Raw genomic sequence first — 13,823 nt, forward strand, 5'->3', positions numbered from 1 at the left:
AATGTGTACAGACCGCACCAGATCCGCATTTGAGGCAGAGTCGACCTGCTGACAAGGCGCAGGACTGGCTCGGATGCAGTCATCGTCACCGGTGTTTGCCACGAACGGGAATCGAACTCGGTTGGCCGAGTTTGTAGCGGGGCGCGTGAACCGCGACACCGCCGCTCCCCGCGTGCACGCGCACCCGCAGACAGGACGCACGCGCAGACAGGACGCACGCGCAGACAGGACGCACGCGCGCGCGGGAGAGGGGGGGGGGAGTCACAACAGAGGGGGGAGGAGATAATGCGGCGATACCAGGGCGAGAGAGAAGGCGGCATGGGGGGGGGGGAGATAGAAGGAGGAGGAGTTGCATAGAGTCTGGAGACGCGGCAGAGACGGGAGACGCAGCAGCACTGACGGGAGGAGCGGGAGGAGAGAGGCAGGGAGTCTCACGCGCGGGCAGAAGAGAGGGGACACGGAGTGTTGGAGATAGAGAATCGAGAGTCGCAGAGATGCAGGAAGACGCGGGGAGCGCTTCGAGGGTAGAGAGAGGTCGTGGCGGAGTGCGGACGAGACGACGAGAGGGGAGAGGAAAGAGGGCGATGGAGGCGCTCCGAGTTCCGTTGCTGCTGCTCGCGGCCTCGCTCCTCACCTGCCCGCCTCAACTCGTGCACGGTGAGCGGCTCACCTGCAACTCATCCTCCTCACCACCACCACTCACCTTCGCCAGGCAGCCTCGCCACAACTCCACCACAACCTCGTCGCCAACGCTCACTCACTCCAGCCTTCCCCGGTCCCAGCAAACTTCACCCATCCTCACCAATCCTCACCAAGCCTCACGGCCCAGATTCACCCAACCACCCTCACCAAGCCTAGCCACCCGAAGTCGATATGTAGGCGTTGTGCTCTATATATGAACCAGCTGCTATTTAATAGCAAGGGAAGGTAGAGGAGATAGACTCACCAAGTCCGCACCATCGTGTCCTCTTGAGAGCAGTGACTTGGGGCTTATTTCCGAGTAACGATCGTGTGGTGGGGGGGAGGGCACGGTGGCGAGATGTTAACTCCCTCGCCTGGTTTGCGGGAGGTCGTGGGTTCGATCCCAACCCTGACGCCTGCTGCTGCTGCTGTATATTTGGAGTTTGTGTGTCTTTGTCTTTGCGTGGTCGCATGGATTGTTTCCGGTTCCTCCGGGTTTTCCCTCCACATTTATAATCAACACGCGTTTCAAGTATTTGGCTGCGATACATTTCCACGCGAGAAGCCACTTGGCACACAGCTCAGTGGGCCTCACCTGGTACAATAAAAAATAATGTAGTTTGAGTATCCGAGCCGGTCGGTTATAGCGACCATCAGGAGCCCGCAGTGTGCCGGGTGTGAGCGTGGCGCGCGTGTGTACGCACGCGCGTGGAGAATTTCGAACCTTCGAGACCATTCAGGCAGGACCGCCTCTGTGAGTCTCAAGGCTCTTACTCACGAGGGTCTTGCTACGGAACGTCTAGGCAATCCTCTTGGTTTGTTTCCGTCCTATTGAGTGCTCTGCGCGTGCGTGGAACCTCGAGTGTCCGGAGAATATGAACACGTACGAGCGGATCACACTTAACAAGAAAGTTCGTACAGATGGGTTTACAAACCCACTTGCTGTACTGCGATCTGTGGCTACCTGGTCGCTTATGAATCTGGGGAGTTTTACAACCCGTGTGTCTGTGACGCGGGATGACCGGCTGCGTGGCGATTAAACCGCGGGGATCTCGGCTCCCAACTTTATCCCTGCTCGTATCCCTCTCCGTAGGACTCGCCTGATGATGCTGGTCGTTGTAATCACCAGCGAAACGTCGTACTCAGATCGTAAATGTTGCGGGTTTACTCTCAAACACACCGGTGTGCTGAAGTCGTAACTAACTGGCACGTTTTGTCGGGTGGTAGTGAGTCTAACGACACATTTATATTTACGCGATCGAACCCAAAAAAACCTTTTCGCGAAGGACGTTGACTCTCGACACCGCGAGTTGTCTTCATTTCATTCAAATCGTCGCTCTCCGAGTCGCCGTGAGCAGTGGTGGCCGCTCCACGCGGAACTCGCGCGGAGCCGGGGGGGGGGGTCACTCTGAGTGCCGCTGCCTGTGGGCGGCACGCGACTCCCATTCGCGTGGAGACTGCTCACACCTCCACCACCTCCATCCCTCTCCACCATCACTACCATCCCTCTACAATCACCATCCCTCTCCACCATCACCATCGCTCTCCACCATCACCACCATCCTTCTACAATCACCATCCCTCTTCACCATCATTCCTCTACATTACCATCCCTCTCTATCACAATCCCTCTCCACCACCACCATCCCTCTACATTATCATCCCTCTCCATCACCACCATCATCCCCTCTTCATTACCATTCCTCTATAATCACCACCATCCCTCTACATCACCACCATCATTCCCTCTTCATGACCATCCCTTTCCATCACCACCATCATCCACTCTTCATTACCATCCCTTTACAATCACCACCACCATCATCCCTCTACATCATTACCATCATCCCCTCTTCATGACCATCCCTCTCCATCACCACCACCATCATCCCTCTACATCATTACCATCACCATCCCTCTCCATCACTATCATCATCGCCTCTCCATTACCACCATCATCCCCTCTTCATGACCATCCCTCTCCGTGACTACCACCATCAACCCTCTCCATCACAACCTTCCATCACCCCCTCCCCCGCTCCACCCCTGCACGCCCCCCTCCCCTCCAGAGAGAGGTCACGCAGGCGGCAGGCGGCAGGGTCAGAAGCAGGCAGGACCGGCATCACGCACGCGCCCCGGGCAGGGATGGTGCGCGCCTGAGATTCCTGGAGGGGATCGCTGTAGTCCATAGGGGATCATATAGGGGATCGCTGTGGCCGCAGCCACGTGCCACCGCCACGCGCTCCGTATGGGCGCACGCGTGCGTCTATATATACAGGCGCGTGTGTGTGCGTGTGGATGTCTGTGTGTGTGTGTGTGTGGGAGCGGTAGTGTAGCGGTTAGCGCGCTGCGCTACGAACCTGGCGACCCGGGTTCGATTCCCGCTCACGGCCACAACCAGTGGCCATTATCTGAAACGGTCCTGGGCCGCACCTAGGTCGACTCAGCCTCAAATGAGTACCTGGTGCGGTGTGTATTAAACATCACCACTGCGGAGACAAAGACGGCCGGGCGTGGTGGTCACCCACCGCTTTGTGTGCCACAGTGCCGGCACCTTCATAGGTGACAAAAGTCTGTTGAGGCTATAAGTGGGATATGTCTTTGGTGTTGGTAGGAATGGGTGTCTGGCTGCTGGCTGACTGCGTGGCTGGCTGCGTGGGTGGCTGTGCGTGCATGGGAATTAGATTACCATTATCTGACAATGTAATTCCATTCGTTTGTCTTTTACTTTAGACGGCGGCATGAGTCACAAACTGTAACCCAGTTCATTTACCCCCCCCCCCCACCCCCGTGCGAGGCATCGCGTGCCTCCTGCCAACACGGAGCCGGGCTCCTAGCTGCGTAAACACTGAGAAGCTTAATGAAAAATTGATACATCTATAGTTAGTAGTTGTTTTAGAGGTGAATCCCTGAGTTGTGAAATGATGACACTTCTGCAGCCTGTGATCATCGTTCAACATCATCACACCAAAATCATCATCACCACACCAACATCATCACACCAACATATTCAAATTTATAGGAGACAAATACTCTAAACGCGTGTTTCTAAATGTGGAAACCCAGAGGACCTGGAGAAAAATCCACGTGACCACGGGGAGTGAGACACGCATCCTCCAAATACACAGCAGCAGGCGTCAGGCTCGGGATTGTGTGCTGGCCGGCGTGGAGCAGTCGCTCCTCTGTGGGGTCCATCCCCATTGCTTAAGATTACAGACACGAGAGTCGGGAACTGTTCTGCGAATTTATTTTGTGACCCCCCCCCCACACCCATCTCACGTCGTGTAGTCCGTGCGAATTGTTAGACTTGTTGTGCACCAGCGAAACAAAGGAAATAACTGGCGGAGGGGAGCTCTGTCAGTCGATCCGTCAGCGGGCGGGCCCCCCCGGGCGGGCCCCCCCGGTTTATTTTTAACCGACATTGTTGAGCGAAATCCTCTTGAGCACGTGGCCCAGGCGGGGGAGGGGGGCGGGTGGGCTGGCGGTGGTCGCGTGTGTCGTGCAGCATTGTAGCCATCGTGCACCCCTGACCCCGCTGCTAAGATTAAACAAAGTGTATTTAATGTCAAGACACCACCGGGCCATGTTGCCGTGGCTAAATATAACCCGCGGCAGTGGCGATGGTGGCAGTGGTGGCAGCAGCAGCGGTGGTGGCGTTGCTGATGTATTTCCACTTTGCACTCTGGAGCCTGCACAATTGAGAGAGCATGGGTTCAAGCCCTGGGGCCTGGTGGGTCTCCCAGTCGGTGTTTAATGGCCATGGGAGAGCTGCTCGCCTGATAGCACCGAGATAGCAGGTTCGAGCGCTGACATCCTACTGGCTGCGTCCGACTCACGTGTGACCTCTGAGATCATGGCTTTAAAGCCGCAGGTTTAGGCGTCTCTCTCACTGAACGCTCACAACGACCATGTCCAGCCAAGGAGACAGCGCCACTGAGACCCCCTGCACTCAAGTAACGGTCTCAGTCGGCGACTCGTGGTGAAGGCCACTCCGCGCGACGGGCTGCCTTCCTCGCCGACGCTTCGCTGACCGAGGTCGAGATGAGCGCAGACCGCACACAGGACGGGACGTGGTCGCGGCGTGGAGACGTTCCCCCGCCACGCGCTCTGACAGCCCCCCCCCCCCCCCCCACTGTGGAGCGAGAGATCTTTACGACTCCACTGGGAGAGCGGCGAGCAGAATGAACCCCTCGATACCGAGTGAGATTAGGAACGAGATTCTACGGTCATCTCATTCGCACCGTTTTTGCCCGCCGAGAGATTTGCATGTTGACTGAAGGTTATTCACCGCTCGCTATCTCCCGGTGGAGATATAAAACTCTCGTCACACAGTGGAGGGGACTGTCACAGCAGCGCAACAGGGAAACTCCACGGTGCAAGTTGCGTCCGATGGCTCGAGCGCCGTTTGGGAAGAGTCCGGTAGCAGCTTTGACCGTGGCGCGATGGGCGAGGCGTCGTGCCGGCATCGCCTCGGCAGTTTCGACGGGCGCCACGGTGGCGAGATGTTAACGACCTCACCTGGTATGCAGGAGGTCATGGGTTCGATCCCGACCCTGACGCCTGCTGTATATATGGCGTTGGCGTGTCTATCTCCGAGTGGTCGTATGGATATTCCTCCGGGTCGTGCGTTTTTTTCCCTCCAGTATTTGTCTGCTATACATTTCCACGTGATTTTCCACTTCGTTGAGCTATCATTTGTGGCCAGATCGCTTCTGAAAAGGACCTATATAGCTCAGTGGGCCTTACCTTGTCAAATAAAGATAGTTTAGTTGAGTTTTCTTGTCGCCAATAGCTGCTCGCAACTGAGCAGCGGTGCCCTGTGCCACAAATTCCAGATCGCCTCGTAACTGACTCGTGGCGGACTCGTAAGGGACTCGCCTCATTGTCGTCGTTGTTATCGCTGCAGGAGCCGAGTGCAAGGAGGGCTGCGATCTGCGCCAGGGCTACTGCGAGGTTGACGGAGAGTGCAGGTGAGGTCGCTGTCCCTCGCTCGCCTTTCCCCTTGCGTCCCGCGTCCAGTAAGCGGCCTGGGCCGCCGTGGTTGAGCTCTGCGCCGTTGGCCACGCTGACCCCGCTGACCCCGCTGACTCCGCTGACCCCACTGACCCGCGGTCAAATCATTCTCACAGCAAGGGGAGTGCCCTCGTCCGGCAGCGGAATTGACAAGCGGCCTGCGCACGAACATTACCTGCAGACCGAGGCCATGCAGCACTGCGGTCGAGTGGATGGTGATGCCAGCACCAAAGTCGCCCTTCCACCTTTGTATCCCCGATAGTTCCAGTGACACCTGCTGCCGATTTTTGGCCGTGACGACCGCAGGAGACATAGGTGCCAAATTCAGAGAGCACCGGTGATGGATGTGCACATGGCCAGATGTCGAACCCGTGATGTATAGGATCCTAGTGCTGTGTGCAAAGAATGGACAGCTCCACTCTCGAACACACGCTCCGTGTAAACAAGACAAAGATCCCCCCCCACCCCGTATAACTTCAGCAGACTGTAGGGGCAAGTGCTGTTAGCGAGCACCTTTGAGGTCGGCATGACACACGAAGGGGTGGGTGGCCAGCACCACGCCCGGACGTATTTGTCTTCCCTAGTGGCGATGTTTACACATCGCACCAGGTACTCATTTGATCCTGAGTCGACCTAGGGGAGGCCCATTACCGGTTCAGATAATTGTCACTGGTGTTGGCTGTGAGCGGGAATTGAACTCGGGTGGCAGGCTTTGTAGTGCAGCGTGCTAACCGCTACGCCCAAGTAAACGCACGCACGCACACACACACGGGTACACGTCGTGTGCGCTATGTTTAGCGATCACACTTCTCGTGCAAAGCCCCTGGTGGATGTGGCGTGTCTGCTGAGTGCTGGGTGCTGGCAGGTGTTCGCGTGGTCTGTACAAAGGGGTGTGCCGTGCCAGCCTTAATAGGCGCTCGCTAACACATCTTTGCCCCAGCAGTCCAGAGCGCTGAGAAGAAGATCTCAGCGCTCTGGACTGCGTGCCTCTATTCAAACGAGTGTTGCGAGATATTTGTATGGTGGGGATGAATTAGTTCATGGGGCAGCTATTGACGTCTCAAGTAATGCAGCCTCATTATGGTGGTCGTCATTTTACTGACCATGGTGGCATGATGATGATGGTGGTGATTATGATGCCGATGATGGTGGTGATAAGGATGAATTGGCTGGAATTATTTTATATTCAAACTTAATTCAATATAACATCTGGAAAAGCCTCACCGAGTCTCAGGATTCTCGAATCCCAAAACAAAGACGTTGACCCAGTCACGTGATGATCGCGAGCGCCACGAAGCACGACATGCCCGGCATCAGATATTCCAGATTTTCCCAAACTGGCTTCAACTCGTGCTCACGTCGTGCCCCCCTCCCCTCCGCCCTCCCGTGCCGCGGGCTGTAGGTGCCAGCCCGGGTGGCAGGGCGAGCTGTGCGGGAACTGCACGCGATTCCCCGGCTGCCAGCGCGGCTCCTGCCACATGCCCTGGCAGTGCGACTGCGAGGACGGGTGGACGGGTCGGCTGTGCGACCGCGGTGAGTGGCCCATGGATGAACGTGCACACGCGCTCACTACGCGCTCACTACGCACGCACGCACACGTGAACACCGACAGCCGCCGTTTGCGCCACTAAAAGGCGGCGACGTCACCGCAGCCCTTGTGCCAGGCTAGGTGCACTTTGAGGCAGTCGCGTGAAGTGTCAAAGGCCCGCTGGCGGGAGGTCACGGGAGAGACCCAAGCGCCATGGGTTGACCGAGATGACTGGCAGATGCGCCACATGCGCTCCCCACTGTGCAACCTCACTGCCTTTTATCCCACTGGCGCTCCGCTGGTTGTTGTGAGCGTCGCTGCCCTGCCTGCCACTGTTGTTGGAGGGCGACTGCTTCCAAATTCCCAGTAGCGTCCTTCACGAGCATCCCCCACAGAGGCAGATCTTAACTCTGCTGGTATTAGTAGTTTGCAAGCCCAATCAGCTCCAGATCTTCATGAACCGTATCAGCTCCATCTCTTTCCCAGCCCGTGCCGCGCCCATTTAGCCCCCTCTATCCGGCCAAACAGAAGCCGCTTGGGAATGCGATGGCGAGGCATGCGGGCTACATGACTCAGCCAGCACAGCCTCGCCTGCCAGATTAGCTCACTGATGGAACTATGTCCAGAATTGTTTAGGGATCTGCGAGCTCCTCGAACAATTCAGTCTGTTTAAACCCATGCACACGAATGCGCGCTAATTATGTACATACATAAACACAAACAAGACAAAAACATCCCCCGTATAGCCTTAGCATACTTTTTGGGCAATTGTTGCAAGTGAGCACCTATGAAAATCCATAAAGGCACACTAGGGGCAGGTGGCTAACACCACGCCCGGCCACCTTTGTCTCCCTAGTGGTGATGTTTACACGCCACACCAGGTACTCATTTGAGGCTGAGTCGACCTTGGGGAGGCCCAAGGCCGTGAGCAGGAGTGGAAATCGGGTTGCTGGGTTCGTAGCGCAAGGCGCTAACCGCTGCACTACTGCTCTCCACAAATATACTGTCCATACTTGTATGCACACACGTGCACACATAAAACTACATGCACCTACACACACGCGACCTACATTAGAATAGATTTCTAAACATTCCGCTGACATTCGTGAGGAGGTTCATGTAAAAATGAGGCCGGATGTCGCCATGGTGAGGACGTTCAACTCACGGGGGTTGAAAGTTTCAAACCCTCTTTGCGATCGACTCGGCCCACCCGTTCCTCTGGTCTTCCTCTGGGGGAGACCGTCCATTGGCCACGGGAACGTGGAATTTCGGTCATGCCTGCCGCTCATGCCACCAATGGAGGCGACCGCCACCGCCATTTGAGCGAGGGAGACAACAACGCTGACCTTTGACTTTTCGTGTTTTGACCCCGTCCCGTGGGCCTCTTTGCATTCACTTGCCACAGATCTGAACTTCTGCGAGCACAATCGGCCATGCCACAACAACGGCTCGTGCTCCGACGATGGCAGCGGCGGCTTCGCGTGCGCGTGCGCCGACGGCTTCACGGGCAGCCGGTGCGAGGAGCGAGCTGGGCCCTGTCACCAGCAGGGGTGAGTGCCCCCCTCCCCCCACCTCCCCCCTTTTCCCACATTCTAGCCCGAGAGGTCGGCAACTTGCGGCTCCGGTGCCGCGTACTGCTCTTTGGCTGCCCCCCTTCACGGGCAGAGTTTATTTTTTACGTAAAATCACTTGAATCTTAAACCTAACTGAACACAATGATAATAAGTGACTTAGAACATAATGGGGTCACTTTCGGATTGTCTTGGTGACTCTATTGTTAAAGAATAACTAAGGGAGGAAACAGCTAAATTCCATCACCTACTTTGAGCCAGAATGTGCGTTTGGCATCTGCTGTGTACCTGCTGCTGTGTCTGTGTACAAGTGGATCTGCGTGTGATGCGTCTCTCTGACTATTTTGGTCAAAGACATAAACAAAGAAAATGGCTCTTCTCCTTCTTCTTCTTGGAAACGTTTCCGACCTCTGTTCTAGCCTCTAAGCCTTATTTCCCGTTTGTTGTTTTGTCTCGATTATATATATATATTTACTTTTGGCTTCATTGTTGCAATTTGTAATTTTGGTGGCCCAGGTAAAATTTTGCAAATGAGGATCATCATTGTCTACTTGAGTTCTCTGCCGGGTCAAACAAAATTAACTTGAGACTTGAACTCCACTCGTACCAAATAAAAAATGCGTAAATGTTATCGGTGTTAATATATACCCCAACACTGCAACAGATTGAGCATAAACCAATGTATATGGGGGTATAATATTATAGCACTCAAAGCTCCGCACAAATTAAATCTGCCGACAGACCGAGTTAGTTAATTGTGTATGTTCACAGCGTCGACCGCCAATTAATTCTGCCTTTAACCTTGGGTCCCGGTGTCCCTGTCATGCCCAGGTACCCGTGCAAAAATGGCGGCGCATGCATGGATGAGGCGGGCTCAGCCCACGTCCTCGTGTGCCTGTGCCCACGCGGCTTCTCGGGGCCGCTGTGCGAGGTTCCGCCCGACCCGTGCGTGAACCGTCAGCAGCGCGGGCCGCCCTCTCCGTGTGCTGAAGGCTCCACGTGCGTGCCGCGCGGGCCCTTGCACTTCCTCTGCGTCTGTCCCCCGGGCCGGGCAGGCAGGCGCTGCGAGCTTGCCGCCGCCTCCTCATCGTCATTATCGTCATCCTCCACCGCCGTACACCCCTCCGCCTTTGCTGCCGGAGCCGCAGCCAGTCTGATCGGTTCCACCGTGCCGGGCCCGGCAATGCCTCCTGAACGTTCATTCGCGGAGCCAACAGATGCCGGAGAAGATCTGACCAAAACCGGAGAGGGGAACTCCGAAGCGGCTCAGGCAAGGCCGCAGCCAAACCTTCAGCTCAAGATAACCGTCGTGGAGACGGAGCAGAGGCGGGAGGGTGGCGACGGCCTCCTGCTGAGCGACAGCGGCTGGCTGAGCGCCTTGCTCGCCGTGCTGGCCTTCGTCGGCCTGGTGCTGGCGTGCACCCTGGCGGCGCTGCTCCACCGCGAGGGCCTGTGGAGTGCAGTGGCACGGCATGGTCCTCGGAGAGGTGTCGAGGAGAGCGGCGGCTTGGATGATGTCGAGGCCACGGCTGGGTCACACTCCAACCTCATTGGACCCGGCCGGCTGAAGCCTCCCTCTGTGAAGGCGGTGGACAACATCACGACCCTGCTCGAGCCTGGCCAGCTTAACAAGGCCCACAAGGACACCAACCTCCGGCAGAGCCTCGCCTGTGCAAAGTCTCTCCAGGGTTGAGCCCCTGTCCGTCGCGAGCTGCCACTCTTTGCTGGGCCCAAACTGGGGGTTGCGACACCCCCGTGTGACTCTGTTGAACCGTTCCGATGCCGAGGCGGCCGTTTGTGTCGTCTTCCACGAGCTGCACAGCACCTTATGACCCCTTCCCTTTTCGCCACCCTCTCAGGCCTCGTATCTCACCCGAGTAAAGCTCCCCCTTTGTGGGTAAGGATCTAGGCAAGGTTGTTGTAGAGATAAGTGATTGCTGAGATATATTTTTGAATGACATTTTTATATTATCGTTTAAAAGTAAAACTGATGTTGTTGTTGTTGTTGCTGTTTGGAGTTGAACTTTAAAAAAGGCACAAGATATCTTAGTGTGTTCAATTGTGATAGACATAGGCCGACATCAAAGTCCCACCTCTAGACTTCTTTCAGTCACACGGACGGCTCTCTGTCTCTCTGTTGCTCGCGTGACCGTGAGGATGGCCTGATCACAGGAGGCACAGCACTAGGCTCATGCGAACGTGTGTGTTGTCGTCCTGTAACCGGTCCTAGACAATGAAACGTGCTCCACGTGAACAACATGACTCTACTAACATCTGGAGCACAGGCACGGATTTGTATTTATTCCAAATTGTCACCGATAGTTTATATGACACCCAATCCAAACAGATGGACTAGGAACAGGGGTGCAACTATGGGGGGGGGGGGAGGTGGCAGTGTTACGCGATGCAAAGGAGCCCAGTCGGCCACAAAGGGGTCCCGAATCAACAGGTAAACAAATGCAAACAATGTTAAGAAAGATTATTTTATCAAAAAAATTAATAAAGCAGCATCGAGTTGTGCAATCCACCTCCTTTCAGGACATAGTAGACCAATGGACCGGCATGCAAGCAAGACGCAGGATAACTTAATTGTGAGTAGTGTTGCGCCTTTAAATATGTTTATTAATATTGTCACTGTGAGACTGTCTTCCTCTACACCCAATACACGGTGCAACTAAAATAATATGTGAATATATACATAGTTATAGCCTACATATTGTATACGGGTTAAAACATCCGTAGCTATTTCAGTAAAAGTGAGTCAGGAGAAAGGAGGGGGGCCTACAGTCAGATCTTGCATAGCCCCCCCCCACCCAGTTGAAATAGGGAGCTGCGTCCATGACTAGCAAGTGCTGATATAACCTGTAAATTCAGTTACCCAATCTGATATTGAACCCTTGGCCCTATTAGGTGTTGCATTAGTTTGGCTCATAAAGCGTTGGACAATTCCGTTTCATGTTTGTGGAATGCTCAAGTCTTCGTCTATGCGCAAGCTTTGATTCATGTTGTAAGGCGTGAACGTTCACTCAGTTGGTCTTCTCAGCACCAGAATGACCAATCAAGGGCCTTCGTATTTGCACCATTGTGTAAATGTCCAACGTCGAGTGACCTCGGACATTTCTACAATAAGAACGTAAGATATAACTCCGATTCCATGAGAGCGTTGCGAGAATTAATAATCATAAAGTGAGGAGGGAACTTGGGAGTGATCAAAGTGAAAACAGTCAACCGATAAATAATAACATAACAAGAAAAGTATTACTATGAATAACATGAATAATACTATCAATAACATTCATAACATATGCAATCAACATTAATCGCATAAGCAAACCGACTGGAATGAGGTGCGTGGAGCGATGACATCATACCAGCCATGTTACTTGCGGATTTTCTTCCTCGCAGCTGATTGGCTTGTGCAGTGGCAGTGGGTGCCTAGCAACCGCTGCCACACCCACAGCATTGTGATCTCACGTGCACGCGCCCGGATTTCCTTTGAACGTCGTTCTGTTTTCTCTTGCGGGCGTATCTGATCGTACTACAACCGTAGACGAACCAGACTTAAGGGAAATTTACACGCATAATTCTGTACTCAGGCCCCAGCAGGGTGCTACGTTTCAAAACCCCTCTTGTGCCCCTTAGTTGTTAGGATGGGCAAACACCCTGTCAGGGCCTCATCAGGCTCTCGCCTGATGAGGCTGGTTGTTATTACTGGCAAAAGTCGTACTCAAATTGTAAATGTTGTGGGCTTACTCTCCAACACGTCGGTGTGTTGAACTATTAACGAATTGGCACGTTTTTTAAGTGACAAACCTTACTAATTGGTTGTGTCGGGTGGTGGCGGGTTTAACAACACATTTATACTTACGCGATCTAACCCAAGAACCTATATTATGCAAAGGCATTCATTCAGTAGTGGATTGACAAAGGGCAACATGTTATTGCTTTTATTTCATGTCATGTGAATGTTCGATTAATTATTCATTAGAATTTAGCTATATGTGAATGCGAAATCAGGCATTGATTGCACTTATACGCTTGTGCTGTACGCACAAAGGACATCTCAAATGGGAGGCAGCACAGCGAGTAGGTCTCTCCATTAACATCTGCAGCATCAGCAGCATGTTGAGCGGTATCTAAACTGCGTGCGTGGTTTTCTCTGGGCACCCACGGTTTCCACCCACGGCAACATGAAACATCTGCCGAGCGGGACCCTCCAGAGAATCAGCCTCGAGGAGACTTGAGACGAGGCTTTAACTGGGGAGGGGGAGAAGACGTCAACGCTATTTTACTATTTACGGACAGCGCGTGCACAACGCAAACATTCACGGAGGTGTTCACGTCAAACCGATTCGTCACTCGCCGTGCGAAGGTGGAGCACACTGCTCGGACGTTGTCCGTTCGCAATCTGCGTAACTCGCTGTACCCCGACCCACCAGAGCCCTCACCTCCTCCCTTGTCCATGGGCCACAGCCGACATCGGTATCACCAAAGGATGGCACAACCCTAGTAGTACTGATTCATTAACATGGCCAATACGAGTGAATGACTTTGATAAGCACACTTATCACGTAGCTCACCGCGTTGTTGGCCACGTACATAATTTGGAACCATCAAAGTTCCAACAAGTGAAATATCTATCTAATCCGGGCTCATGGACTACCCCCGACTTCCCTTTGGCTCTTTAAAATTTGCACTGTGCTTTATATTTTTAATATATATAAACTATATGCTGTAAATGATTTTGTTATATTGAAATTATATCAAATAATAAAGATGATGGTGATGACGATGATGATGTGCCTACCTCCGAGTTGTGCGATACGCCAAGCTCAGTGTGTTAGCTGTAGGAATGTAGACCGTATCTGTGCGTGTGAGTTTCCTGTGCCAACACAAGTGAGACGATTGGGACGAATGTTCATCGAAGAGGTTTTGGGAAGGGACAATGAAACTGAGCGGTTGAGGCATAAAACAGAAACAGTTTGAGAACGCGTGCAGATAGCTAAAGTTTATTTGGTTAAGGTAATTGT

The 13,823-nt window shown here is 53.8% G+C and overlaps 1 protein-coding gene across 1 annotated transcript; it reads left to right on the forward strand.

Moving 5' to 3' along the window:
- Window positions 1-373: 373 nt before the first annotated feature.
- On the forward strand, window positions 374-13,588 carry LOC144723690 (uncharacterized). Its single transcript, XM_078602611.1, has 5 exons — window positions 374-657; window positions 5,588-5,651; window positions 7,097-7,227; window positions 8,628-8,772; window positions 9,625-13,588. The coding sequence occupies exons 1-5, from the start codon at window positions 495-497 to the stop codon at window positions 10,484-10,486; spliced, it is 1,365 nt and encodes a 454-aa protein (XP_078458737.1). The 5' UTR covers window positions 374-494; the 3' UTR covers window positions 10,487-13,588.
- The last annotated feature ends 235 nt before the right edge of the window (window positions 13,589-13,823 follow it).

Source organism: Lampetra planeri, chromosome 18 (assembly GCF_965212315.1).
Source record: "Lampetra planeri chromosome 18, kcLamPlan1.2.h2, whole genome shotgun sequence".
In the NCBI taxonomy this organism is placed as follows: domain Eukaryota; kingdom Metazoa; phylum Chordata; class Hyperoartia; order Petromyzontiformes; family Petromyzontidae; genus Lampetra; species Lampetra planeri.